The sequence below is a fragment of the Piliocolobus tephrosceles genome, chromosome 12 (genome assembly GCF_002776525.5).
Source record: "Piliocolobus tephrosceles isolate RC106 chromosome 12, ASM277652v3, whole genome shotgun sequence".
Taxonomy (NCBI): Eukaryota; Metazoa; Chordata; class Mammalia; order Primates; family Cercopithecidae; genus Piliocolobus; species Piliocolobus tephrosceles.
This window is the reverse complement of record NC_045445.1, coordinates 588,144-612,173: the sequence shown is the minus strand read 5'-3', so window position 1 is coordinate 612,173 and position 24,030 is coordinate 588,144. Positions and strand designations below refer to the sequence as shown.

Sequence of the window (24,030 nt, the reverse complement as noted above, 5' to 3'; positions counted from 1 at the left end):
ACTTGGCTCCGCATTGGAATCACCTAGGAGTTTTTAAAAGAGCCAACCTGTGCCACCCCTGACCCATGCCAGAGTCTCTGAATTCACAGCCCTTTGTCTCTTCCCACAGTTGACAACCCTCACTTTTGCAAGGTAAGTTCTACATTAGCACCATGATTGGAGTGAGTTTTGTAGATAGGTCAGGTGAAAATCAAATGTATTGAAGAGGGAAGCTGGTAACTGGCTGTATCTGGGTTGAGTGTGGTATTGCTGCATGACAAATTCCCCCAAACCTAATGGCTTCAAATAATGATCACTTTATTCTCTCTCATGGTTACGGGAGTTTGGGGAGGGTTAAGGTAGGTGCTTGTGGATCAGAGTCTCATGTGGTTACAGGCCAGATAATCAGAGGATTGGGGTAGGTCTGGACTTGTGGGGCCTCTTTGTGTCTCTGTCTCTGTCTGTCTTCCCTCCTCCTCTCCTTATTTCCCCCATGTCCATAGTCTCAGTGCTCTTCCATGTGGTCCCTGTGCCGGCATAGGCTTCCTCACACCACCTTGACCTCAGGACTCCTAAGCACAGTGCTCCAGAAACATGGTGCAAATTGCATCTCCTTTGTTGCCCAAGCCTCAAAAGTTGTGTAGCCTCACTTTTGTTGGCTGCTTCCCTGTAGGCTTGTTAGGTGCTGGCTTTGTTGCTGGACAGGTCAGACTCCCTGCAAGGTGGGGCCTCTCCTCACACCTCTCTCTCCTTCCCCTTGACCCTTCAGGTGGAAGTCCAGTAACGTCTCTATCCCTGTGGTTTCCCTTATATGCGGCCCCAAACTTCATAAACATCTTAATATTGCTTTGAAATGTCTTAATTTGAGTGTGTTCTCTCTTTCTTTTTGGGGCCCTGACAGAAATAATTGGTATTGAAAGTGTCTCCGGAAAGGCACCTCAAAATGAGATTTTGGTGTTGGATAATTCCAATATTGAAGGGGTACAGGTCCACTGCTTTGCTGCAGAGGTGAAACGTGGAGAATCTGTGGCAGGCACTCATGTTATCTGTCACCAGAGGAGAGCAGGAGGCAAGCATAATGTTGGGAGATCAGTTATATCACAAGTTATAGTTTGACATAGGGATACAGTTTCCTTTTTTCCATACTGATAATTGAGCAGAATTTAGTGAATAATTCTTCCCATTCCCAACATTTGCAGCATTGTCTCTTTCATATATCAAAATCCATGTATGTGTGGCTGTGACTCTGGTTTCTGTGTTCTGTTCCACTAGTCAACTTTCTATCTTTATGACAATACTGAAGCTTAATATTTGGTAATGCAAATTCCTCCACCTTATTCTTCAGGAGTGTTGCAGCTACTTTGGTGTTCCTGCTTGTTCATCTAAATTTTAGATCAGACTTGTCAGTTATTTTCAAAAATCCTGTTGAAATTTTTATCGGAACTGCATTGGAACCATGTAGATATCTCTTATGATATTGAGTATTCTATCTGTGAACATGGGTTTTCTCTCCAATTATTTAGGTTTCCTTTAATGCCTTTGAATAGACTTTTATTATTTTTCCATATAGATCTTGTACATCTGTGATTCAGTTTTATTACTGGATACCTTATAACTTTAGTTGCTCTTGTGGATGATACGATTTTTAAAACTACACATTCTGATTCATGCTAGTGTGTTGAAATACAGTTGATATTTTATGTTGTTCTTTCAGCCAGCCACCTTGTTAAAAAAGTCTCTTATTTCTGACTTGTCTGGGATTCTTTTGGCTTTTGTCTCTAAAATCTTTTTATGCCATCTGTGAACAGTGAAATTTTTCCTTCACGTCTTTATGAATGTAGTTGCTTTTTCTTACCAAGCTGCAGATCATTTCCAGCACTTTTTGCAGCTTTCAGAGCCCAGCAACAACGCTTGCCAGTTGTCAGTTTATTCGGCTCCCTCTATTTGTTGTGCTGCAATAGAAGTAGGATGTTGAGCTTTGTCAGTAGAGGGCGCTGGAGGGACCTTGCAGCGGTAGAGGCTGCTTTTCCCAGTTCTGGTGTTGCTTTGCCCCTGCAGTGCAGTCCCCCAGTAATGCCAAGGAGAGCAGGAAGTCACCTTGCAATCCTGGTCTGGGCCACCCAGGGGACTTCACCACCACCATTACTACTTTTGCACCCTTGTAAAAAATCAGTTTGTTGTAGTTGTCCAAGTCTGCTTCTGTACTTTTTATTCTGTTCGTTGGTCTGTGTCTCTCTTCTTCAGTATCACATGCTGTCTTAACTGCTCTAGCATTATAGTAAATCTTAAATCAGGTAGTGTGATTCCCCCAACTCTGTGCTTTTTCAGAATCATTTTGGTGATTCCAGTTCCTTTGCCTTTCCATATAAATTTTAGAACCAGCTTATTTATGTATCTATAAGAAATCCTGCTGGGATCTATAGACAATTTGGAGAGAATTGGGCATCTCATTTCTGTGTTGAGCATTTCATTCCATGTACATGTCATCTCTCCATTTATTTAGGTTGTCTTTGAGTTCTTTCTTCAGCGTTTTGTAGTTCTCAGTATACAGATCCTGTATGTTTTATTTGATTTGTACCCAATATTTAATTATTTTTTGCACCTATTGTTGTAAATCATGTAAACATTTTTCATTTCCAGTTCAAATTGCTAGCATATAGAAATTCAGTTGGTTTTGTGTGAATTTGTATCCTGTGACCCTGCTAAACTCACTTTTTTAGTCTAGGAGTTTTTGGTTTTTTGTTGAAGTCTATGAAATTTTCTATGTAGACAAAGATGTCTATGATTGGAGACAGTTTGACCTCTTCCTTGTGAATCAGAATGCCTCCTAATTCTTTTTCTTGCCATGTTGTGCTGACTCTGAGTTCACTGCAGGGTTTTTTTTTTTGTAGATGTTCTTTATCAAATTGAGGAAGTTCCCCTCTATTCCTCTTTCTCTGAGAGTTTCATCATGAATTTGCGTTGAATTTCGTCAGATGTTTCTTGAGTCCTACCTTGAGGTTAAGCCAGGCGATACTGCAGGAAAAGCAGGAAACACGCCACCAGTTTGGTGGTGCTTTGGTTTTCTGGTCTTTTCCAATCTGCATGTTGCTGTTTTTATGTAAGAGCCTTCAAATAGCTAGTCCATGTATTCTCTCAGTTTAATAGCAGCATTTTGTGGGATAAACAGAGTAAATGAACCAGAGCCTTCTTTTAGATACAAATGTTGATACTCAACTATGTGGTTGCTATAAGTAATTTGTTCTTTTTAGTACTAAGTAATATTCTATTGTGTAAACATGATACAATTTGTTTATCCATTCATGTGTTGATAGACTTTTGTGAATTTCTAATTATAAACTCATAAGCAGAGCTACTATGGCTTGATTAGTTGTGAGGCTGAACTTTTTCCTTTTCGTGGACACTTTCCTCTGTGAATTGCCCTTACCCATTTTTAAAGTGAATTTTCTTTCTTACTGATCTCTATAAGAAGTTCACTTTTTTTGAGTCTTAATGTTATGTTTATGATACACATCACAAGTATTTTCTCTAGTCTGTTTGGGTGACTGGTGGTGCCATTAGCTAAAATAGGGACTAGAGGAAGAGCAACAATGCAGGAGGAGACTCTAGCAAAGTGACGACTTTTAGTTTCAGATATTTTGAGATATCCAGGTAGATATGACTTGCCAAAAATTTGGTAGAGAGAAGTGATATTGATAGGGCATTGATTGGTCGGCTATAGTCATTCTGTTCATTCCTTGGATGATATTAATCCATCATCAAAAAACTACATGCTTGAATCAGATTTACACTGAGTTTTAGTGTTTCTGCCTGCTGTTTTTTATCAAGGGAAATAGGTATATGCTGTAGGTGTCTTTGGATGTGCTTCTCTTAATACCCCTTTATATGAAGTTGCTTATGAGAAATCTCTGTGGGGCCGGATGCTATATTTCTTCCTGTTAGGCAACAGTAATTACTGCCTGAATGCTTTACTCTGTTCACATTGTCAGGAAACTGACACTCATGGGCACATTGTCAGGGTCATTCTCTGGAAACATTTGTATTGGCTGTAAGGTCCATCTCTTCACCCTACATCTTGATCCCCCACCTTGATTTTCATCTTACATAACTCTTTGTAAAAGGGTTGTAAGAGTATAAATAAAAGAATTGCCAGTAGTTATTTCTAGTACCAGGCATATGGCTTCACATATTGGGGGGATGCTAAGTAGATATCATCATGATACAAAGAATCAAATGGCAGATGTCTCCAAAAATGGAAAGTCAGAGGGTTTCGAGAGTCTGACGAAAAGAAATAACAAATCTGTTTCTCATTTCTTGTTGTCATTATTGTTGATACTGTAGCTTGCAAACCATACTGGGTACATCAAAGTTGACTGGCAACGAGTGGAGAAGGACATGAAGAAAGCCAAAGAGCAGCTGAAGATCCGAAAGAGCAATCAGATACCTACTGAGGTCAGGAGCAAAGCTGAGGAGGTGAGACTCGCATTGTTCATGTGTAGTGTGTGAACAGTGCAGACAATTTTGTGTGTACAAAAACAAGGCTTAACTCTATTGCACCATATCTCAGTGATGGACAGGGCTTAAGCATTACAAAGAACTTAGAGTAATGAGACAAAACTAACTTGGAATATCATCACTTCAGAGCATTTTTAAAAGTTGGATAATTTTAAAGTGTTTGGTGACCTTTGTCTGTGCACATTTGTGGAGTGATTATCCCTTTAACCAGTTCTTGTAGGAACGTAGGGCAGCATAGTAGGTAGGAAGGATATATGGCCAGTATGATTATTTTGAGTCCCATTTTGTCCCCATACACACGTATCTCTGAAACATTTATACTCCGCTTGTTCTGCATATAATTAGTGGAAATGTCACAAGTATTCACCTCCACTGTATATCATGAAAATAGCCATAGATAATATGTTAAATAAGTGGATGTGGCTGTGTTGCAATAAAACTTTATCTAAAAAGAGGTTCATATTGGATTTGGCCCATGGGCTGTAGTTTTTTAACCCCTGATCTTGTTCATTAAAGCCAAGTTAGATTATAACCTGGCACTGTAGGGACAGGAGAAGTTCTTACTTTTTAAAAGGATATTTTTTGCTGCTTCGTTATTACCTTTAGAAATATGTCAGATGTTCCAAATAAATAAGTACACTGAACTGGGGAGAAATAAGCAAGGATCAGGGTGTCAAGAAGATAGCTGGTACTTTCTATAGCCTGGAGTGATGAGAGATTCTCCCATTATCTCACTCTAGCCTCACAGGAAAAACAGACAGATTGAGTGCAGGGGAGAAGAAATACCCTGTGTGTGCCTCAGGCTTCTCATGTTGTGAGTGGCTCTTCATCCTGGTGATTGGCAAGTGGCTGGTCAAAGCTGGTGCCTTTACCCAGAGTGGGAGGGTGGCAGAGGTGGGTATCAACAGGAGCCCAGAGCCCAGATGGTTCCTCTTTCCTTTCTTCCTTCTGTCTCTCCTCAGAGTTATGAAAGTTATACTTTATTTCATGAAAACTTTATTATTCAAATGTTTATAAAAATAATACATGGCTGGGCACAGTGACTCACCACAGTGAGTAAAAAAAAATTTTTAAGAGAGGTCTCACTCTGTCACCCAGGCTGGAGTGCAGTGGCACAGTCATGGCTCACTGTAGCCTCAACCAAGCGATCCTCTGACCTCAGCCTTCTGAGTAGCTGGGTCTATAGGTGTGTACCAGCACACCCGGTGAAGTTTTAAATTTTTCAGAGAGACAGGGTCTCCCTGTGTTGTCCTGGCTGGTCTCAAACTTCTGGGCTCAAGCAGTATTCCCACCTTGGCCTCCCAAAGTGCTGGCATTACAGGTGTGAGCCACAGCACCATGCTGAAAACTTTTTTATTTTATTTTATTTTATTTTATTTTATTATACTCTGAAAACTTCTAAAATAATACTGGAAGTGTATATAATAAAAAGTATAAAGTTAATATTTGATTAGAACCAACTGTTGACTCACAGAGGGAGTTTGTTAGAAAGTAACCAGATGATTTGGAATTTCACAAATTTGTGTGTTCCTGTTCCTGGCCTGGCACTGTCACAGGCCCTGGGGATGTAGTGGCTGGTTTTCTTACTCAGAGAGCTGGTGGTCTGATTTGAGAAATAGGATGAAGATTTAGTTCAGTATTTAGCAACAAGATGACTTCAGTGAGAACAGCTTAGTGGGGTTGAAAGCCAAATTAGCAAGTTGAAGAAAGAGTAGTAAAAATAATAAACTAAACCTATTTTTTCAGGAAGTTGTATGATTTTTTTCTTTACCCCAATGGCAGATGACAAAAGTGCTTCATTTAAGGAAATGTAGAGGCCCAGGAGAGTTGCGGGAGGAGTGGAAATGAGGCAGGAGGACATAGGCATAGTTGGAGTAAGGGCTTACTGGAGGTTTAGGAGACAGTGGTCCTAGGAGGATGGGGTGTGTTTAGGAGACAGTGGTCCTAGGGGAATGTCAGGGTGTGAATAGCTTAGGTGGTTTGAGATGAAGTCACTGTATTTGAGTTCAAGAAATGATCAGGCCAGGATGTTGGATGTCTTGTTCATATGAACACTTTGTAAGGTGGTGATCATACTTAGGAGAAAGAGGAAGTCTGAGCCAGTTACCAAAATTGTCTCTGAATTTGGTCAGGAGATTGGTAGAGGACAGACTAAGGAGCCATAAAGAGTGTCTCAGATGACTGGGAGCTTTTCCAGAAGGGTAGAGGGGAGGTGGGAAGCTTTGGGAACTTAAGGAAATAAGAACCTCACCTGTTAATCATCTTAGATGTGGTGAAGTGTGAGAATGAGAATTTATAGCATCTACCTGGGAGCAGGTTTCAGAGGGGAATGCATGGATGGAGAGATTTAGGGGAGAGACTTCAGGAAATGAGAAGCCTCTATTGGAGGGTAGATGCCAAAGAGGATGGAAGGAGCAAAATTGGAAACAGAATTGCCTCTGTAACCAGTTTATTTAGTGCAGCTTTACTCTTTCCCCATAACTGTCCCCTGAACTCTCTTTCTTTGTCCTTGATTCAAAGAGCCATTGTCTCCACCTCCTGATGTGCATCCTCCTTCCTATCAGGCTCCCTCTAGTCTTATTCTCCCCACGCCAGCCAGTAGTCATTTTCATATATAGGTCTATTTAATTATTATTAAATAGACTATTAATGTAAGTCCATTGCCCTTTGGGTAAAGTACAAACTACGTAACCGGTGAGGGGATTGACATTGTTAAGATTGGCATAGGTATAATAGAGATGATTCTTAATATTATTAACATCCTTAGCAAAACAACCCATTGTACTATCTTCTGTTTTCAGGTGGTGTCATTTGTGAAGAAGAATGTTCTAGTGACTGGGGGATTTTTCGGAGGCTTTCTGCTTGGCATGGCATCCTAAGGAAGATGACCTCATGTTCATTGTTCCTGTTTTTTTCCAGCCAGCAGCCTCTACACTCCATCATAGGACATCGAGTCCCTCCTCCTCTTCTCCTATGCCTTCCTCCCTGCCATGGCAAATCCGAGTGGCTTCTACAAGCGTCTGCTGGTACAAGTTAATGTGGCATCATGAGCCTGATGGTGGCAGAAGAGACAATAGTCCTTAGCTTTCCTCCCAGTACACCCCCTACTTCGTCAGTCTGTAGGTCAACAAGAAAGTTCCTTTACCCCCATGCAAGACACTTATGAGAACACGTTGCAAGATGGCTGACTGTGGAGGATGAGTGGATCCTGAAAGGTTGTCCCGAACTGTTGATTTGGAAAAGAAATAAGCACATAGATAACCTTATTGTGTGCTGCATGGAAAGGAACTGAATACATTTGCCTTTAAGCATGAAAGATTTTGGTATCTTGGTGTCTACTTTCTTTTTTAGTTGGCTTTACATTACAGAAAGAGCTATTTAAATGTGTTATAATTATGCCGACAAAATTGGCAGCATAATTATTATAATTGAAAAATCTGATATTGTCCAGGAATGTTTTCTACCATACAGGATAATGTATCTCATGGCTGTTTCCAAAGGGTTTATTTATTGTAAAACAAATGATTTAGGTGGGAAAGGGAAGATCTTGGATTTTTATTTCGTAGAAAAGGTTTTAAGCTTTGAAATGTGAATGAAGTATTCTTATCAAAACATTAGGGGTGGCCATAACTCCTCTGTGCCACTTCTTTTTTTTTTTTTTTTTTTAGCTAGTTAGTTTGAAATACAACATTTAAACCAGAATTTTAAAGAAGTAGCTTTCCAGGGATTCCGAATTAAGAAAGATACATATTGTATCTTTATGTGTATCTTTCTTGTGATACATGTGAAATAAATTTCCGCCAAGTGTAATCTACCATCTCATGATGACCACAGCCCCTAGAATTATTCTTTAAAAGCTTACACACGCACACACACACATGCACACACACAGAATCTTAGCATATTTTGCTGTAGTGGCATGTTACCATGTCTACAGTCCCAACCAGAATATCAATCAGCTTTCAGAGGGTAAGACTTCTGTCTTCACCATTATACTCACAGGGCTTAGCACTTAATAGGTGCTGAGTATTTGTGGAATATATGAATAATGACTTTATAGAAAGAAAACTCACTATTAAAGGTTAGTTTTATTCAGAATTAATCATTAATCTTGGAGATGATCTCTTGTGAAATATGAGTGTGTTTCTAAGGCCATACATTTAAAAATGTTTGCATTTTAACCCGTCTTGAGAATGATGTATTGAATTTGAAAATCAAAACTACCAGTGGATGTGTGGAACTTTACAGAAATCACCTATTTGCGTTTTTCTCCTTACATTTAAGGAAACATAAGCCATTTTGTTTGCAATACATATGAATCATCTCAAAACCATAATGGTATGAACCTCTTTGCTGCGTATTTTTCTATAAGAACTTATTTTTTTTTCACTTTTTATTATGGATGCTTTCAGGAATATATAAAAGTAGAGAATATAGTACAATAATCCCCCCATGTATCTCTCACCTACAACAAAATTATAGCTATGCTCGTTTTTACCAATTATTGTAAAACAAATATCAAAATGTCATTTGATCATATTTCAGTATGTGTCTCTAAAAGGTAAAAATTATTTCTAAAAATCATATAGTACCTCATCATATCAAACATTAACAGTAATTACATAATATCCAAAATCTGATCAGTGTTCAAAATTTCCTCAAGTATTTTACATTTAGTTTGTTTGAATCAAAATTCATGCAAGGTGGCCGGGCGCGGTGGCTCAAGTCTATAATCCCAGCACTTTGGGAGGCCGAGACGGGTAGATCACGAGGTCAGGAGATTGAGACCATCCAGGCTAACACGGTGAAACCCCGTCTCTACTAAAAAATACAAAAAACTAGCCGGGTGAGGTGGCGGCGCCTGTAGTCCCAGCTACTCGGGAGGCTGAGGCAGGAGAATGGCGTAAACCCGGGAGGCGGAGCTTGCAGTGAGCTGAGATCCGGCCACTGCACTCCAGCCCGGGCGACAGAGCGAGACTCCGCCTCAAAAAAAAAAAAAAATTCATGCAAGGTTCACGTTGTATTTGCATGATTTGAATAAGTCTCTTAACCTTATATATCCTTCTAAATTTTTGTTTGCTATATATTTATATCTATATATATTGATATGGATATATGTAGTGACACTGAGTCATCTGTTTCCTGCTTCCCCACGCTCTGCCTCTCCTGACATCTGGGTCTCTGGGTTATGCCATATACGGTGATAGTGACTGCAGCCGCTTTAGCTGTGTGACTTACCCACAGCTATGGGATGGTAACAGCAAAGCTAACCAAAATGCTCTGTGCCCCTTTGGGTTGCATGTGGGAAGACTGGCCACCCAGTGCCTCTCCAGTGGGGTAGGGGTTGTCTTTTGGTGCATCTGTTTTTCCTGTGATTATTGGTGAGTACAGCAAAGATTAGCAGGTGGTTCTAAATTACCTTGAGTAGGTTGTAATAGTCTGGCCTCAGACTCTTATCCTGATTGTCTGAATTAAGATCTGTAGGTAGGTCTCTCCTGAAGTTTTTTCCCAGCTGGTTGTCTCTAGGACTGTGAGGGTCATGGTTGAGGTCAGTATTGCAGGTTGGCCTCATCCTGCTAGTATGAGAATGGCTGTGAGTTCTGCCCACTGTGTGAGGCCACGGCGACCACTTGGGATTGTATAGAGCTGGCATGGAGGTTGAACATGCACAGCTGCACACCTTGTTTTCAGTTTAGCTGAACCATCAGTGAAGTAGGCTCAGGCATTTAGGGGTACCTGTGAATCAAGGCCCTATTGTCCCAGCATCTTTGTTTCAGGTGGTGAAGTGGGAGTTAAGGTTTTCCCCAAAAGAACAGCTACCCTGGAAAACCGAGATGACTCAAGGACCAGGCAGCTCCACCTTTCAATGCACTATTTTCATTTGACTGGAGAGGCCTGCTGAGCTAGGCACGTATTTTCTCCAGTAGCAGAGTCCAATAACGTTCTGGACTTCCTAATTAGCGGTGGTGGGGCAGAAGTTTTTCCTTGGGAAGAGCCTTGTCGCTGTGTATGGTCCAGAGAAACTTGACTTGGAATGTGTTCAGAGTTTCATCGCCCCCTTGTGGCGGCGACGTGGTAACACCGCACTCAAGGCTTCCAAGTTGTCAACCAATAGGATGGCAGCAGGGACCTCTCCTGTCCCCTTCCTGGCTACTGTGGGTCCGCCCTGCGTCCTCGCCACTTTGAGCCACCCTTTGACCCAGCGTCTCTCCCGCAGTGGGACCTGGTGGGATGGGGACTTGGAGCATGCTACAGGAGAGGTAGAATGTTTGAGTCTCTTCTTCCCAAGGTTCTCCCCAGAGTTGTACAGCAGAGACAGATCCAGGGGCACTTTCTGGCAGCTGCCTGCTCGGGCTCAACAGATGGAGTCCAATGTTTCAGTCTCCCCCAAGGATGTCTATCCTCATTGCTGACACGGGAGCTGGGTCGGGGGAGGGATGTGGTGGTGGGGACCCTTGCCTGAGCAGCAGCCCATTGTCGTGTTACTGTCATTGTGATAATCTATTAGCATGACTCTCCTCCCAAATGGCTGCTTGTTTGCTGCCATCTCCTGCCATTCAGCCTCCAGATATTCATTAACAGGACAGTGGGGTTCTTGACTCCCCCACCACTGGGATGACAGTCCTTGCTACTGGATCTGGGCAGTTACTGTCTCCTCATGGATGCTGGAAGAAGACGATTCAAGTTGGAGGACCAGATTCTACAAGGAATGAACTCTTGCATAATTCTAGCCAACATGCTCTTGGGGTGGGTGCTTCTGGTTTTGGAAAGCAGAATTACTGTGTAGTTAACTACTGTAAGAATAGTCTCTCCATCATTCTTTTGTTTGATGGTTGCCAGAAAGATGGGCATAACTAATGGTTGGGCTCTTATTTGGAACCTCTACTTTTGCACAGTTTGGGAATCTGCTTGAAAAAAATGGTACACCGATGGATTTGAAATTTCTGAGTATCATCAGTGTTTCATGATGATGTCAATTTCTTCTCAGAGGGAAGCTCACAGCCAGTTTAGGACCCCAGATAAAAATTTGCTGCCCTCTGCTCCCTCCACCAAATTATCAGCTTCATTTCTCTGTCATGAAATCCAGTATGATTTCTCGGAAATCAGGCCCAGAACTAAAATACATTTTCTGCCCAATTCTCTTAAGAGGTCACACTAACATTTGAGTAATTGGGCAGAAAACCTATTTTAGTTCTGAGCCTGATTTTTCTAAAGTCATATGGTGTAGCTTGTATTTCTGATGCTTCTATTCTTTTTAAGGGTCATGAATCTTAATACTTCTTTTTAAAAAGAAAACAGTGTTGCACTTTTTCACATTTGTATAAAGCTTTAAAGTCAGCTTATTGACTTGTCTAAACTGTCTTTTTAAATTTTAAAATGGTAAGAAATGACATTATTGAGAGCAGTGGTTTTCATCCTTGCTTGCACTTGGCAATCACCTGTGAAATTTTAAAAACTACTAATGCCTGGCTCTCATCCTACAGATTCTGATTTCACTGGTCTGGGGTGCTGTTCAGACATCCTGAGGTTTTAAAGTGTCTTAGCTTTTTCTAATGAGCAGCTGAGACTGAGAACCACTGAAGTACAGAGTTGGAAGCTGGTGCTGAAAAAATGAAGAGTTTTGCTTAACAGGGCTTTAAGGCCTTTTATATTAAGTGCCATACAACTTCAGATGCCTTCTGAATACTGAACACAAGTGTAATATTATAGTTCATTAAATGTCTTAGGAATTGTGTGGAGTGAATGCAAGGAAAGGAGTTGTTGCACTGTGGCAAACTGGAAGAGCAAGGGCTTTTTCTAGCTAAAAGGTCAGTCACTAACCAAGTGATTAAACGTGGCATCACTAATAGCCAACTTAACAGGGTTGTTTTTTTTGGGGGGGGGGCGGTTTCTAAACTGGGAGATAATAGTTTTCACCTTCCTAGAGTTCTTTCCTTAAGACTGACATTCAGTGTTAATGTTGGTCCCTAGCAATAAGAAGCACTCAGTAAATGTTAAGCCTTTTATAATGGCTATTTTATTTTTTGTATATCATAATAGTAGCTAATAATAATAAGAGTTAAATTAATGTCTTCAAATAGATTTGTTGACTTAAACTGAGACAATCCTTTAAAGGAAAGAACTGATTTGAACCTTTCAAAACCGAAAGAAAGTAGTATACTGATACAGTTTGGATCCACTGAGTCTCATGTTGAACTGTGTTCCCTAATGGAGGTGGATCCTGGTGACAGGTGATTGGATCATGGGGGCGGGTTTCTCATGGATGGTTTAGCACCATCCCCTCTTGGTACTTTACTCATGATAGTGAGTTCTCATGAGATCTGGTCATTTGAAAGTGTGTGGCACTTCACCCCTCACTCTCTCTTGCTCCTGCTTTGGCCATGTGGAGTGCTCACTCCCCTTTTGCCTTCTGCCATGACTGTTTTCTTGCACTTGCATCCCCAGAAGCCCACCAGATACCAGTGCCATGCTTCCTGTACAGCCCATGGAACTGTGAGCCAACTAAACCTCTTCTTTATAAATTATCCAGTCTCAGGCATTTTTTGTAGCAATGCAACAATGGACTAATACATATACTTTAGCGTAAAAACATTTAAAAGAGTCTGAAACTGGAGTAGTTAACTCAGTAAAAATAAGCAATAAAACATAGAAAAACAATCTATTTGATCATGCAGTGATTCCTAAAGTAAATCCTAGTACCACTATCAACTGATAATTTTAAATGTAATTTAGATTTGTAGATGGTGTAACATTAAAGTTGTATAATGTTTTATTGTTTTATTATTAACACAAGACTTCATTTAAATTTCATGGGGATTTAGCTCTGTTACTCTGGTTTGTGAACCAAATGTCTCTAAGGCAGCATTTTTCTAAGTCTCTCTGGAGAGCATTCACACACAGAGATGCAAAACAGGTTCACTTAGGCTTTTTGAAAGCTCTAGCATTCCCCAAACTTACCTGAACACAGAAGCCTTTTTTTTCTTCTGGTTACAGCAGTTCCTAGAAACACTCTGAGGAATGCTGCTTTAAAGAAAACAGTTGGTCTCAAATAATCATGGTATTTTAACATCAGGAACCTAGCAGAAATTGTTCCTGCTTTTACTCATCTTTTTCTTTTTTAGAGGACGGACTTTGGTGGTTCAAGCATCCATTTGAGGAAAGCAAATGGCCTGTTGCATGTTGCCTCCTCCTACTTCATAAAGTGACTGACAACTAAGTTTGAATTATCTTGATGCCTACCTGACTTCCAATGAAAATTTTTTCTTCAGTTCCTTCATGATAAATTAAGGATCATTAAACATTACAAGCATCATTTCTATGCCTTTCTTACCACTGACTGAATGAATATTAAGCACTTCTGGTTAGTCGCTGGGGTGGGGATGCAAAAGCAGAAAGAAATGCTCTTACTGGCATCTGGAAAGACACTTTTTGCTCTGTATTTTTGGAAGTGCAAAAGGTAATGAGTTAGTTTAAAGGAAACTTTGAATTAATTTAGCATGTAATCTATAAAAGGTATCAACATTGGCTCACACCTGTAATCCCAGCACTTTGGGAGGCCGAGGTGGGCAGATCATGAGGTCAGGAGTTCAAGACCAGCCTGACCAACATGGTGAAACCCCATCTACTAAAAACACAAAAATTAGCCAGGCGTGGTGGCGCATGCCTATAATCCCAGCTACTCGGGAGGCTGAGGCAGGAGAATGGCTTGAACCCGGTAGGCAGAGGTTGCGGTGGGCTGAGATCGCACCATTGCACTCTAGCCTGGGTGAGAGTGAGACTCCATCTCAAGAAAAAAAAAGACATCAAAATTGTGATGCTGGAAGTGAGTCCTTTCACCTAACATACCTCACAGGACTTAAGTTTGATGAATGGCACTAGTGGTCTGAACTTCAAGAGAATTCATTAATACCCTATATCTAATAGTCTTAAAATACATTTAGTACAAAACCAAACTTTTTCTCTTAAACAGGTTTATTTTAGCAGCTCAGTATATTACATTCTACATATTTGTCTTTTAATGTGTTTATATTTCTGCCTGTTCTGCATAGATGGCATATTCATTAACTTTTATAACTGACTTTTTCATTTGCTATTTGCTGCTACCTGACCTGAAGAAAGTCAGGAGGATAAAAAAAATTCATTTGGTGGAAACATGGAGCAGCACTTCAGCAGAACTTTACTTTGATGCAGACTTCAGTGTTAGGTTTTCTTCCTCTTCTTTTTCAAATCCTGAACAGACGACAGATCTTCCCTTGGGATACTGAGCACAACACTTACGCAGTTCTTGGATGACAGCCTGACACTTTGATTCCATGTAGTTGTTGGCTAAAAAACATACAGGCAGAGTCTAGTCATGATCTCATAGGACTAAGGTACAGGGAAGTTTAGATCAGTGCTTCCCACCCCTTTTCACTTTCAGTACCTATGGAACTGGAAGAAAGAAGATACACCAAAATCCATTGAATTCTTTCAAATTTAGAGACCTGTCGACAGGTTCATTAGGAAGAAAAGTATGATGTACAAAGTGGTTGAAAGCGATTTTAATATATAATTTCCTTCAAGGTTGAGTTGATAGCACACATGCACCTTTTTCCAGGACATTGGTTTTTAACATCATTATTATTACTGGTCACTAATTTGATGAATTAGGAAAATGCACATAAACCACACATTATTTTGCATACAGTTTAAGCTGATTGTTGGACCTCCCCTACTAAGGCTGTGCATCAGGAATTGGCAAACTGCAGCCTTAGGGTCAAATTCAGCCTGTTTTTACAGCTGGGAGCTAAGAATGGATTTTAGATTTTTAAAGGGTTGTAAACACACAACACATACACAATATATACAACAAAGGCCTTTGGCCTCCAAAGCCTAAAATATTACTTGTTTGGCCTTTTTCATAAAACATTTATAGATCCCTACCATACATAAACACTAAGTTAAGGAGGACCTGACCTAAAGGCTCTAGGTCAGCTGAAGTTAATGAGTCCCCCAGTACTAAAATGGGGTACATAGTAGTTAGCTCAGGAGAGGAAAGACAATTCTGATTAGAAAGGCAGTATAGCAGGGTGAGTAACAGTCCAGATTTGGAGCTAGACCAAGGGTGGGGTTGTGGGATGTTCAAATTGTCACCATACCTCTTACTAGCTATGTGACCCTAGTCAAATTACATAACTTCTGTGTCTGTTTTCCCCTTTATGAAATGGGGGTCGTAGTAGCATCTACCTCATGGATGAAAGGCTTAATATGTATAATGTCCTTATAACGGTGCTTGTCATCTAGTGAGTGCTTAATGCTAACTCTTAGTCTTTCCAGTTCTCAATCCTCCCACACTGTGCCAAGGGGGTGTCACCAGCTCTTTTTAACTTATTCTTTCCCTTAGCCATGGGTTATTTCAAACAACGTAAGGATTTATTTGGGAGAAGGAATTCAATGCAAAAAACTTTTTCCTTTTCCTTAAAGTTGGAGGGAAGAAAAGTTTAACTAAAATGGCATTATTATACATCCAGATTTTTAACTAAAAGATTTTATAAAATATTGCTTACATCAAAAAATGAAAAGTCCAAGAATGAAAGCTGAAAGTCCAAGGAAATACACAAAGGATTTCTTTGGTGGTGAATCTTTCGGGGAACTCTGAACATTTTTCCTTCATACCTTTCTATATTTTCATGACCGTCCATCTCTATCTATTACTTTACTAGTGGGGAAAACTTACTAAAAAATTTTCAAATTCAGATAGCCTTATAGCTTTTTCTATTTGCTCTTCTGGCAATAATCATTCATTGATTAGAAAACTAAAACCCTCCAACATTTGGTCAAACTTAGTAGTTGGACAAATGGACAAATCACCTCAAATATGCTTTAGTTGAGATTCACTTCTGCCTTTAAGAGTTAGCTGATGTCTTTGGCAGCCTGAATTCCAATTGTTATTTCAACCCCACCTCTTCCAGATTGCTTTTAAAAAGTGAATTGTCAGCTGTAGTGAAGTATAACCAACCAATTTAAAACTAGCCTTTTAGTAAAAACAAACAACAAAAAAAACCCTTTTGCTTAGCTCAGTAATTCTCAACTCTGGATGTGCATTAAAATCTTAAAAAAGAGTTAATACAGATGAAAGAATAATTTATAGTTAGTTCACAGTGGAAAAATATTTTTAAAGCATTTTACAATATATTACCTTGTAAACATTTCTGTATCTCACAGGCTTGCTTCTGGCACGGATCCTTCTGCGGCATATCCAGAAAACTAAAACAAGAAAAATGATTTTTATTTTCCTTTTTTTCCATAAAGACTTTAAAGCCCCTCTACGTGGAATTTTCTTCTGAGACAAGCAGTATGCCCTTACAATTGCTGGAAAATAATTACACTAAAAATACTCTTCCCAAACACAGGATGAATCAACTGTATTTTTATAATATCCATTTCATTAGGCTTGGAAGATATAAATAGCTTTACATGGAAGAAAAAAACCTTGAATTCAATCAACTCTTTTTGAATACTGTAAACCAACGTTAGGCTAGAGGAGCCGACGGCGCAGCCTGGCTCTATCATTCGCAGAAGAAACCCTTGATAAATGATTAAACTCCTTGAGCTTTTTTTATTACTCATATATAAAATGGGAATCATACCTACCTCAAAGCATTGACAGGAGGATTAAATGTGATAAAGTATATAAGGTACATACAATAGTGCCTGGAAGGCAGAAAGGACTCAATACATGGTAGCTATTATTCCCAAGACTTTTTTTTGTTTTAAAGTAAAACCTTACTTTTAATGTATATAAACTGTTATGACTACTTTAACTCAGGAAATTTTTTACAAGTCGTAAATGTTTTCCTAGGAATCAGCAATATTTGGTGTTATTACTTCCTGAGAAAGGTGCCAGTTAAGCAGCTAAAATGGTTTTTCTTGAAGTTCTTATAGAAACCAGCTTATTTAAAATATCTGTAATCAGAGAATGAATTTAAGAGCCCACAATTTTGATCAGCAACTTCCAGTAATTTGAAGACACGATTTCAGATAGAAAAAAAGGCCCAGAAGCCTTTGTAGCTAATTTCATCAATGCATATCTCTTTTCAGAGCCCTCTAAATACTCAGTAGATCCAAATTAGGTCAGTACTGGGATGGGAAACACTGGAGCAAAACCTAGGATATTTACAGGATGGGAGAAGGAAAGGCAGGTGAATTGCTGCAGGGCAAATAAGCGACAAATAGATGTTGATGCTGCTAGGAGCTGCTCTCTTCTCTCTAAATCAGTACCAAGTCCTTGGTGATCAGGGCATCTGTTCTGTAGAAGGTGCTGACTTTTGTGGGATTCATCAGATCCCAGGTCCAGCCGATGATGTCCATTAAGGGTTCTATGGCAATTTCCAAAGGAGTCAATTTCAAGTTACGGATCCTGACTAAGTGCTTTTGTTGACTTGCTTTCTGCCTACGTAACCTCTCTCTGCAGTTTCACTTGCAGTATTCTTCATGACCCTTCCTAAACTTCTGTTTCTTGAGCAGTTTTTCAACCCACTCCCTCCCCCCAGGCCCAAGGGTGGGTGCACTGCAGTAGTGGATGAAGTGATTGCCAAATACTGAACAGAACAAAGGAGCATATCTTCGTAGAATCCCAGCACCTGGAAAAAAAAATCATTAAAATCACCACAACTGAATAGAGCCAAAACAAAGAGGGGGAGGATGGAGGAGAAATAGAAATACATACCAGGTTAGTCATCAGGCAAAAGCTTAAGCAACAGCTCCTGTACTCCCCTGACCTGTCAGAAAAAGAAAAATTTATGGAGTACTCTGTTACGAGAGTCCCAATACAATGGAAAATAATTAAGCAACATGTGTACCATTAAATGATGCTGTATCTGCCACAAGCGAGAGTTGTTATCCATGTAGCGCTCCTCCGGGTAGAGTTGCCACATGAGAGGTAGCTGGGAGGTAAGAAGGTGACTTGGCCTAGCTGCGTCACCTAAGGGAACCTGAATTTGCTGGACTCGTGCCCTTAGGAAACTCGTCTCCTAATGGAAAGGAACGATGAAAAATAAAACCAAAGACTTCAGAATATTGAGACTGGAATAGAAACCAAGTTACTTGAAAGCAAAATCAAAGAAATAAGCAAAATGTAAACAGTTACCTCTTCCACGACGGCCACCCACGTGCGCTGGTATTCGTCGCGGTAGATACCCTCTTGGTGAACCCAGAGGTGATCGGGTGGAGCCCCCACATCCTCTCCTGCCATTCTGGGCTTTGGGTTCCAATTCTAGCCCTGCTTTTCTCCACCTAAGCCTGCAGCACCCGCGCACAGGACACAGGTGTGACTTTTTGGGTTTGAATGAACTCACCAGTAAGCAAGGTGATCTGGTAGTAGCAACCACTAACCAGAACCAAACCTCATATATGTCTATTTGCACAACCTAAATAGAACCAAGGACATCTGAAGCTTTCTGCAAGACAACTGAAGTGACACTCAGGCAGAGCCTCAGGTAGTGCTGCTGACTGCAAAGCGCTCAAGAATTTGGCTAGGTGAGGAGTTCTGTGGAAATGTAGGACTAGCACTACAGGAAGCGGGGCAGTGGTCTCACACGTACTGCATTCACAAGCGGTGTCTGGCAAAATGTAGTTAGCAATAGAATATGCAAAGAGCGTGCCTAAGGACACACTTATTTTGGCAGGAAGGCAGTATAACAGATACATGCATGCCATATTCCCCAGGTAAAAGCCACTTCCAAGCAGTTTCCATTTTAAAAGGTAAGATTCTGAAGGACATATATGCATGGCTTTCAGAGTTGAAATTGAAAGTTTGTTTTAAGGGCAACGGATCTATTGATCAGTGTACTAAGAAAGTTTACAAATAGCGGATGGGCATTTCTAGAAGGGGATTTTCTTGTTAGGAAAAGCTAGCTAGCTTCATGGAATTTCTGAGCTGCAAGAGATTTTGGGGATCACAGTGATTTGGAGCTGAGTGAGTGCAAATGAAAGTCATCCATCTAGGTCCTTGTTTTATTTTAATAATTCTCAGGATATTACAGGAGCCCATTTTTCCATAGAGGACTAGGTTTAAATTTTGACTTCCTAAGCCAGAAGACCAGAAGCACATTTGAGAGGTGTAAAGGAAGCATACCTCCTGAAGCATTTGAGGGGTAGGGTAAACTCTCTCTATAATGATCCTCTGTCCAAGCCCCAGATCTCATTTTAGGACCTCACAATAACTTGATGTGCATTTGCATGAGTGAATCTTCTAGACCTTACTCACAGCATTATAGCGCAGTTGTACTGTATTTCTACCTTTGGCCAGGGTATAGATATGGCATTGGGGGAGCTGCCCCACAAAACAAAGACCTCCTATTCTCATTAGGTGGGAAAGAAAATGCAGCGTGGGAGGGTGGTTGTTAGAGTCCTCAAAGTGAGACTGTCAAGAGCAACCAGATGCTTCACCCATTATACCCTGAGTGCATCTGACTCTGAGCCTGGTGCCAGCTCCTGTCTTAGTTTTCATACATATGTGCTCTCTCATTTCAAACTCGTCTAAACTTTCTCCTTAACCAAATCCTGATTTCTCTCAATGGCAACACCACCATTCCTGACCCTGCAGACTCAAAACTTTTGAGTTATCTTGGATTTCTTCCTCTTATTCAGTTGCTACATCCTATATGTCACCAATTCCAGCAGGCACTACAACTACCACTGCAGTTGAGACCAACTTTCCCCAAATACCAGGCTCATTTCTAGCTCCATACCCTTGCTCTTGCTTTCCATTTGCCCAAAATGCCTCCCTGGGCCTCTCTGCCTATCTTAAGTGCTATTATAGCAGAGTCCAGGTGCCTGCCTCCTCTATGAAAACTTTAGAAAATTCTTGCCTCTTTTGACTACTGTAACATTTATATTTAAACAAAACCACCTTACACATTTGCTTTGCTTATTTCGCAAGCCCTGTCTTCCCGAAAGCACAGTACTGTATACTGCCCAATAGCAGGAATGACACAGTTCTGGGCACCCCAAGTCTCAGATACTGGTCAAGCAATGTTTCTGTGAACAGGTGTATATGTATGGTGGATAGGGAAGGGAAACAAAGGAACGCCACAGTGGTTGTCATGATTGGCTACGTATACGTGGGTAGAGATTGATTCTCTAGGCATAAGCCTCTGGCTATACATAATTTTTTTCCAAAGCCACCCCTTTTTTCCCATTTGCAGATACAGTTGTTTTGCCTCTCCTCCTTCCCAGAGCTTTGGAAAAGAGAAATACAAATAAAAACCTGGTAAATACTAATGTCAAAATAAAATATATTAAATTCGGATTTCAAGCACAAAAGACTTAAATGTGGCCAATAACTGTTTTAAAAAAGTGGAAACCATGTGTTAAGGGTTTCAGGACCATCTCAACTTCATAGATAAGTCCTAGCAACAACCAACATGTTGACATTTAAATTTGTTTTGAATGGAAAACAAAATTGCATTGGTTATACTGACATTAAAAGGAAATAATGCCAGTGGAATAGAGGGCAAAGAGATTGGAGATGATGGTCTGAGTTACTGAGTCACTACAAAGAGGCCTATGAGTCACTACAAAATATTCTCAGAAGAAAGGCAGTGTGATGTGCTGCTGTGACCCGAAGGTCAACATGCTGGGCATCAGTGGGATGAGCCTGGGAACCACCTCTCAGCACAGTATCCTGGATTTGTGTGTGCTACCATTCAGAGGGCATGCAGGCCCAGAGAAAGACAACTGCAGTGATCAAGGGACAGAGAAGTCACCATATGAGCACGAACAAAATCCTCAGCACAGAAATGCAAAGGCTGAGGGAGAGGGATTCAGATCAAAGCCTATAAAATCACAGGTTTTATGAGTGGAAAAATGTGATTCTTAGAAAACTTGCTCCCAACATTTTCCTTGGTCAAATAAGTTTGGGAATCTTGGAGAGTCATAAAGCACATTAGTGTAGTAACTGTTCTGGCAAGTTATGCAGTAAAGAAACTTTATGTTAACATTTCCCAAATTTATTTGACTAGAGAACATTTTATTTGCACATGATACTTGTTTACAAAATTCAGGACTTCTCGAACTAAGACGAATCTTTTAAAACCTCAACATAGACTTAGGTACAAGTGCAATACAATACATGGAATATAAACTTGTGCAACTCAAGGAATACTGCCAGCTGCAAATACAAATGAGTTCCAAAAATGTTTAGATAACTGCATAACTTTATCATCCACTAGAAGAGATTGTCCCCATGAGGGTCACCTTGATTTCGGGGCCAGAGAGCACACTGGCCAAGACAGACAATTTCTTAGTAAGGCATTTTGTAAATTAGGTTTTAAATGGGTGACATACAAGATAGAAGGGCTCTTAGGCAGTAATCTAAGTAAAACTATCATTTTTCCTTTACAGAATAAATTCTTTTGTGTCTTTTTAAAATAAGTATAGTTTGCTTTAATTGCCAGGTTGATGAACAGTTTTTAAACATTGATCAGTTGAATACACTTATTTTATTAGAAGTCAATTAATAAACTCGTCCAATTACAATGAGTGAAATTACCAAGAACACAGGCCCAGGCCTGTGTATGAGTCCTGAGTCTGTCACTTACTAGCTTTGTGACCTTGGACAAGTTAACGTCTCTCCACCTCAGTTTCCTGAGGTGTAAAATGAGAATTAAAGAACATATTAATCACGATAGTCTTTATTTAGCATTCCTATATGTTTACATATATTGACTCATTTAATTTTCACAATCTTCATAGGGCGCTATGAGGTGGGCAGTATTATTATCATCCCCACTTAAAGGTGAGGAAAAGTAAGGCACAGAGAAGTTAGGTAACTTGCTCAAGGTCACACAATGGGGAAGTTGTTGAGCTTGACTTCAACTGGGGCAGTTTACATGTACCAGGCATATAAATGCTTAGTATGTAGCATATAATAAGCTTGCCATAAATGTTAATAATTTTGTTCTACTCCAATTAAATGCCTGGAGCTGTAAAAGGCAGCCATGAGCATTAGAAAAGTTAGTGAACCTCATTCTGGAATATGAGATTGACTACCGCGGATAACAAACAAAAGGTATTTCTCTTCTTGAAAGTGCCTAAAGGCACTATATCCCATCACCAAATATTAATATCATAATAATAAGAACAGCCGTTCCTGCTCCATCAGGACGGGGCATACTAGCCACAAACAGTAACTGAAAATAACATATGATATAAAATTGAAACAAGAGAAAATTTAGACAGGTCCAATGTAACTGCACACGAAAATTTTCCAACCTTCATCATGATCAAATTAATTATAGAAAGATGTGCCATGTGATCCTTACAGATCGTTAGGTAAAAACGGAGGCTGCTGGCGTGCACATTACAGATCGTTGCACTGGATGGGGACCCTATGTGTGGGGAGACTTGGGTTGGAACTGACTTGGGAGAAAAGAGCAAAGCATCAACACTTGAAGTAGCACCTTGGGAATGTTCCCTTTCCAGTACTGCCATACCTGCCTGGCTTCAAAACTACACAAAGTAGAAAACCAAATCAAAGACACGAACACGGACGGGCTGTGGAGGCGGCACGGCATATATTGTGCTTTGATTTAGAATCGCTTCCAAAATCCACGTGTGATTCCTAGACTTGTGAGTTGGAAGATCTGTACTTTTATCCTTGGCACGTTTGACAAACCTCGAAATAAAATTACTTTTACATATATTTTCACTGTCTGATATCATCGAGACAAGGAGACCCGAGGAAACTTGCATTCTGGATACCTAATGTGATACATCCGAACTTGAATAAAAACTGAAGTTCTCCATTTCCCCTTCCCTGTATCCAACAAATAGCTACCTAAAAGCCTTTGTAGAAAGTAGCAGCAGCCAAGCTTAAGAGTGATACTTTTTCAGATACAGTATAACACTGTTTCTGCAAAAGGTTACTCACATGAATATAATGTTTCTTGGGCTAATTAATCCGCCTTGAGAACAGCTAGGCTAAAACTTCCAGGTCTCCCACCCTGGGCCACTCAAGCCAGGATCGCGACGTGAGCCCGGGGTGAGCCGAGGGGCATCCCGGGCCGAGGTCACTCGAACCGAAGTTATGAGGCGCGGGCCGGCAACCGGAAGTGGTCCAGGGAGAGTTGTACGAGATTCGGGGGCTGTGACTTGGAAATAAAACAAAATAAAATAAAACCTTAACTGTTTTGGGACTGACTTTCAAAAGAGCGTCCCCCTGGCTCAAGAGGCCGGCGTTCGCGGAGATGTCGTCTTAAAGGGCTGTCCCCCAAGCGTGTAGGCCGCGCACGGGTCTCCTTAGCGGGCGGGCAAAATGGGCGCCGGTACTCGGGAGGCGCCTGCCCAGGCGCCCGGGCGCGGCTCACAGAGTACGTCCGCCTGCGGCCCCAGAGCGCCGCCTCCCTGCCGCCCCCGCCGCCCGGCCTGACGCCCGGACCGCGGCCGGCTACCGCCCTCCGCCCCGACGGCCACGCCTGCCCCAAACCCCGCGGGCGTTTCCCAGGTGCTGCTGGGCGGGCCCCGCCCCCGCGCGCCAAGGCCCGCCCCCGCGCG

The 24,030-nt window shown here is 40.9% G+C and overlaps 3 protein-coding genes across 9 annotated transcripts in view; 1 reads left to right on the top strand and 2 right to left on the bottom strand.

The window, feature by feature from the left end:
• The window catches only part of FUNDC2 (FUN14 domain containing 2), a 28,785-nt gene extending 20,975 nt beyond the window's left edge, over positions 1–7,810 (top strand). The window contains exons 4-5 of one of the 2 annotated variants that reach the window (XM_023193619.1): positions 4,321–4,452; positions 7,414–7,810. In XM_023193619.1, the coding sequence (XP_023049387.1) occupies positions 4,321–4,452; positions 7,414–7,578 (297 nt within the window). In that variant the 3' untranslated portion in view covers positions 7,579–7,810. Of the gene's footprint in view, positions 1–4,320; positions 4,453–7,295 lie in introns of both variants that reach the window. The other variant, XM_023193620.1, reaches the window with a different exon arrangement.
• Positions 7,811–14,448: 6,638 nt separating this feature from the next.
• Positions 14,449–23,948, bottom strand: CMC4 (C-X9-C motif containing 4). 5 transcript variants are annotated; one of them, XM_023193627.2, is made up of 3 exons: positions 23,408–23,948; positions 16,673–16,740; positions 14,449–14,820 (listed from the first exon to the last, which is right to left on the bottom strand). In XM_023193627.2, the coding sequence occupies exons 2-3, from the start codon at positions 16,728–16,730 to the stop codon at positions 14,672–14,674; spliced, it is 207 nt and encodes a 68-aa protein (XP_023049395.1). In that variant the 5' UTR covers positions 16,731–16,740; positions 23,408–23,948; the 3' UTR covers positions 14,449–14,671. The 5 variants fall into 5 exon arrangements, with proteins under 5 accessions (XP_023049395.1, XP_023049399.1, XP_023049398.1 ...); XM_023193631.1 differs by having other exon boundaries at positions 23,678–23,815; XM_023193630.1 differs by lacking the exon at positions 23,408–23,948 and adding an exon at positions 18,203–18,254.
• MTCP1 (mature T cell proliferation 1) lies at positions 14,455–23,850 on the bottom strand. 2 transcript variants are annotated; one of them, XR_002726648.1, is made up of 6 exons: positions 23,408–23,545; positions 18,623–18,774; positions 18,336–18,506; positions 18,203–18,254; positions 16,673–16,740; positions 14,455–14,820 (listed from the first exon to the last, which is right to left on the bottom strand). XR_002726648.1 is itself a non-coding variant. In XM_023193626.2 (5 exons), the coding sequence occupies exons 2-4, from the start codon at positions 18,725–18,727 to the stop codon at positions 18,207–18,209; spliced, it is 324 nt and encodes a 107-aa protein (XP_023049394.1). In that variant the 5' UTR covers positions 18,728–18,774; positions 23,408–23,850; the 3' UTR covers positions 17,755–18,116; positions 18,203–18,206. The 2 variants fall into 2 exon arrangements, 1 of the variants encoding a protein (XP_023049394.1); XM_023193626.2 differs by lacking the exons at positions 14,455–14,820; positions 16,673–16,740 and adding an exon at positions 17,755–18,116 and having other exon boundaries at positions 23,408–23,850.
• Positions 23,949–24,030: the final 82 nt, after the last annotated feature.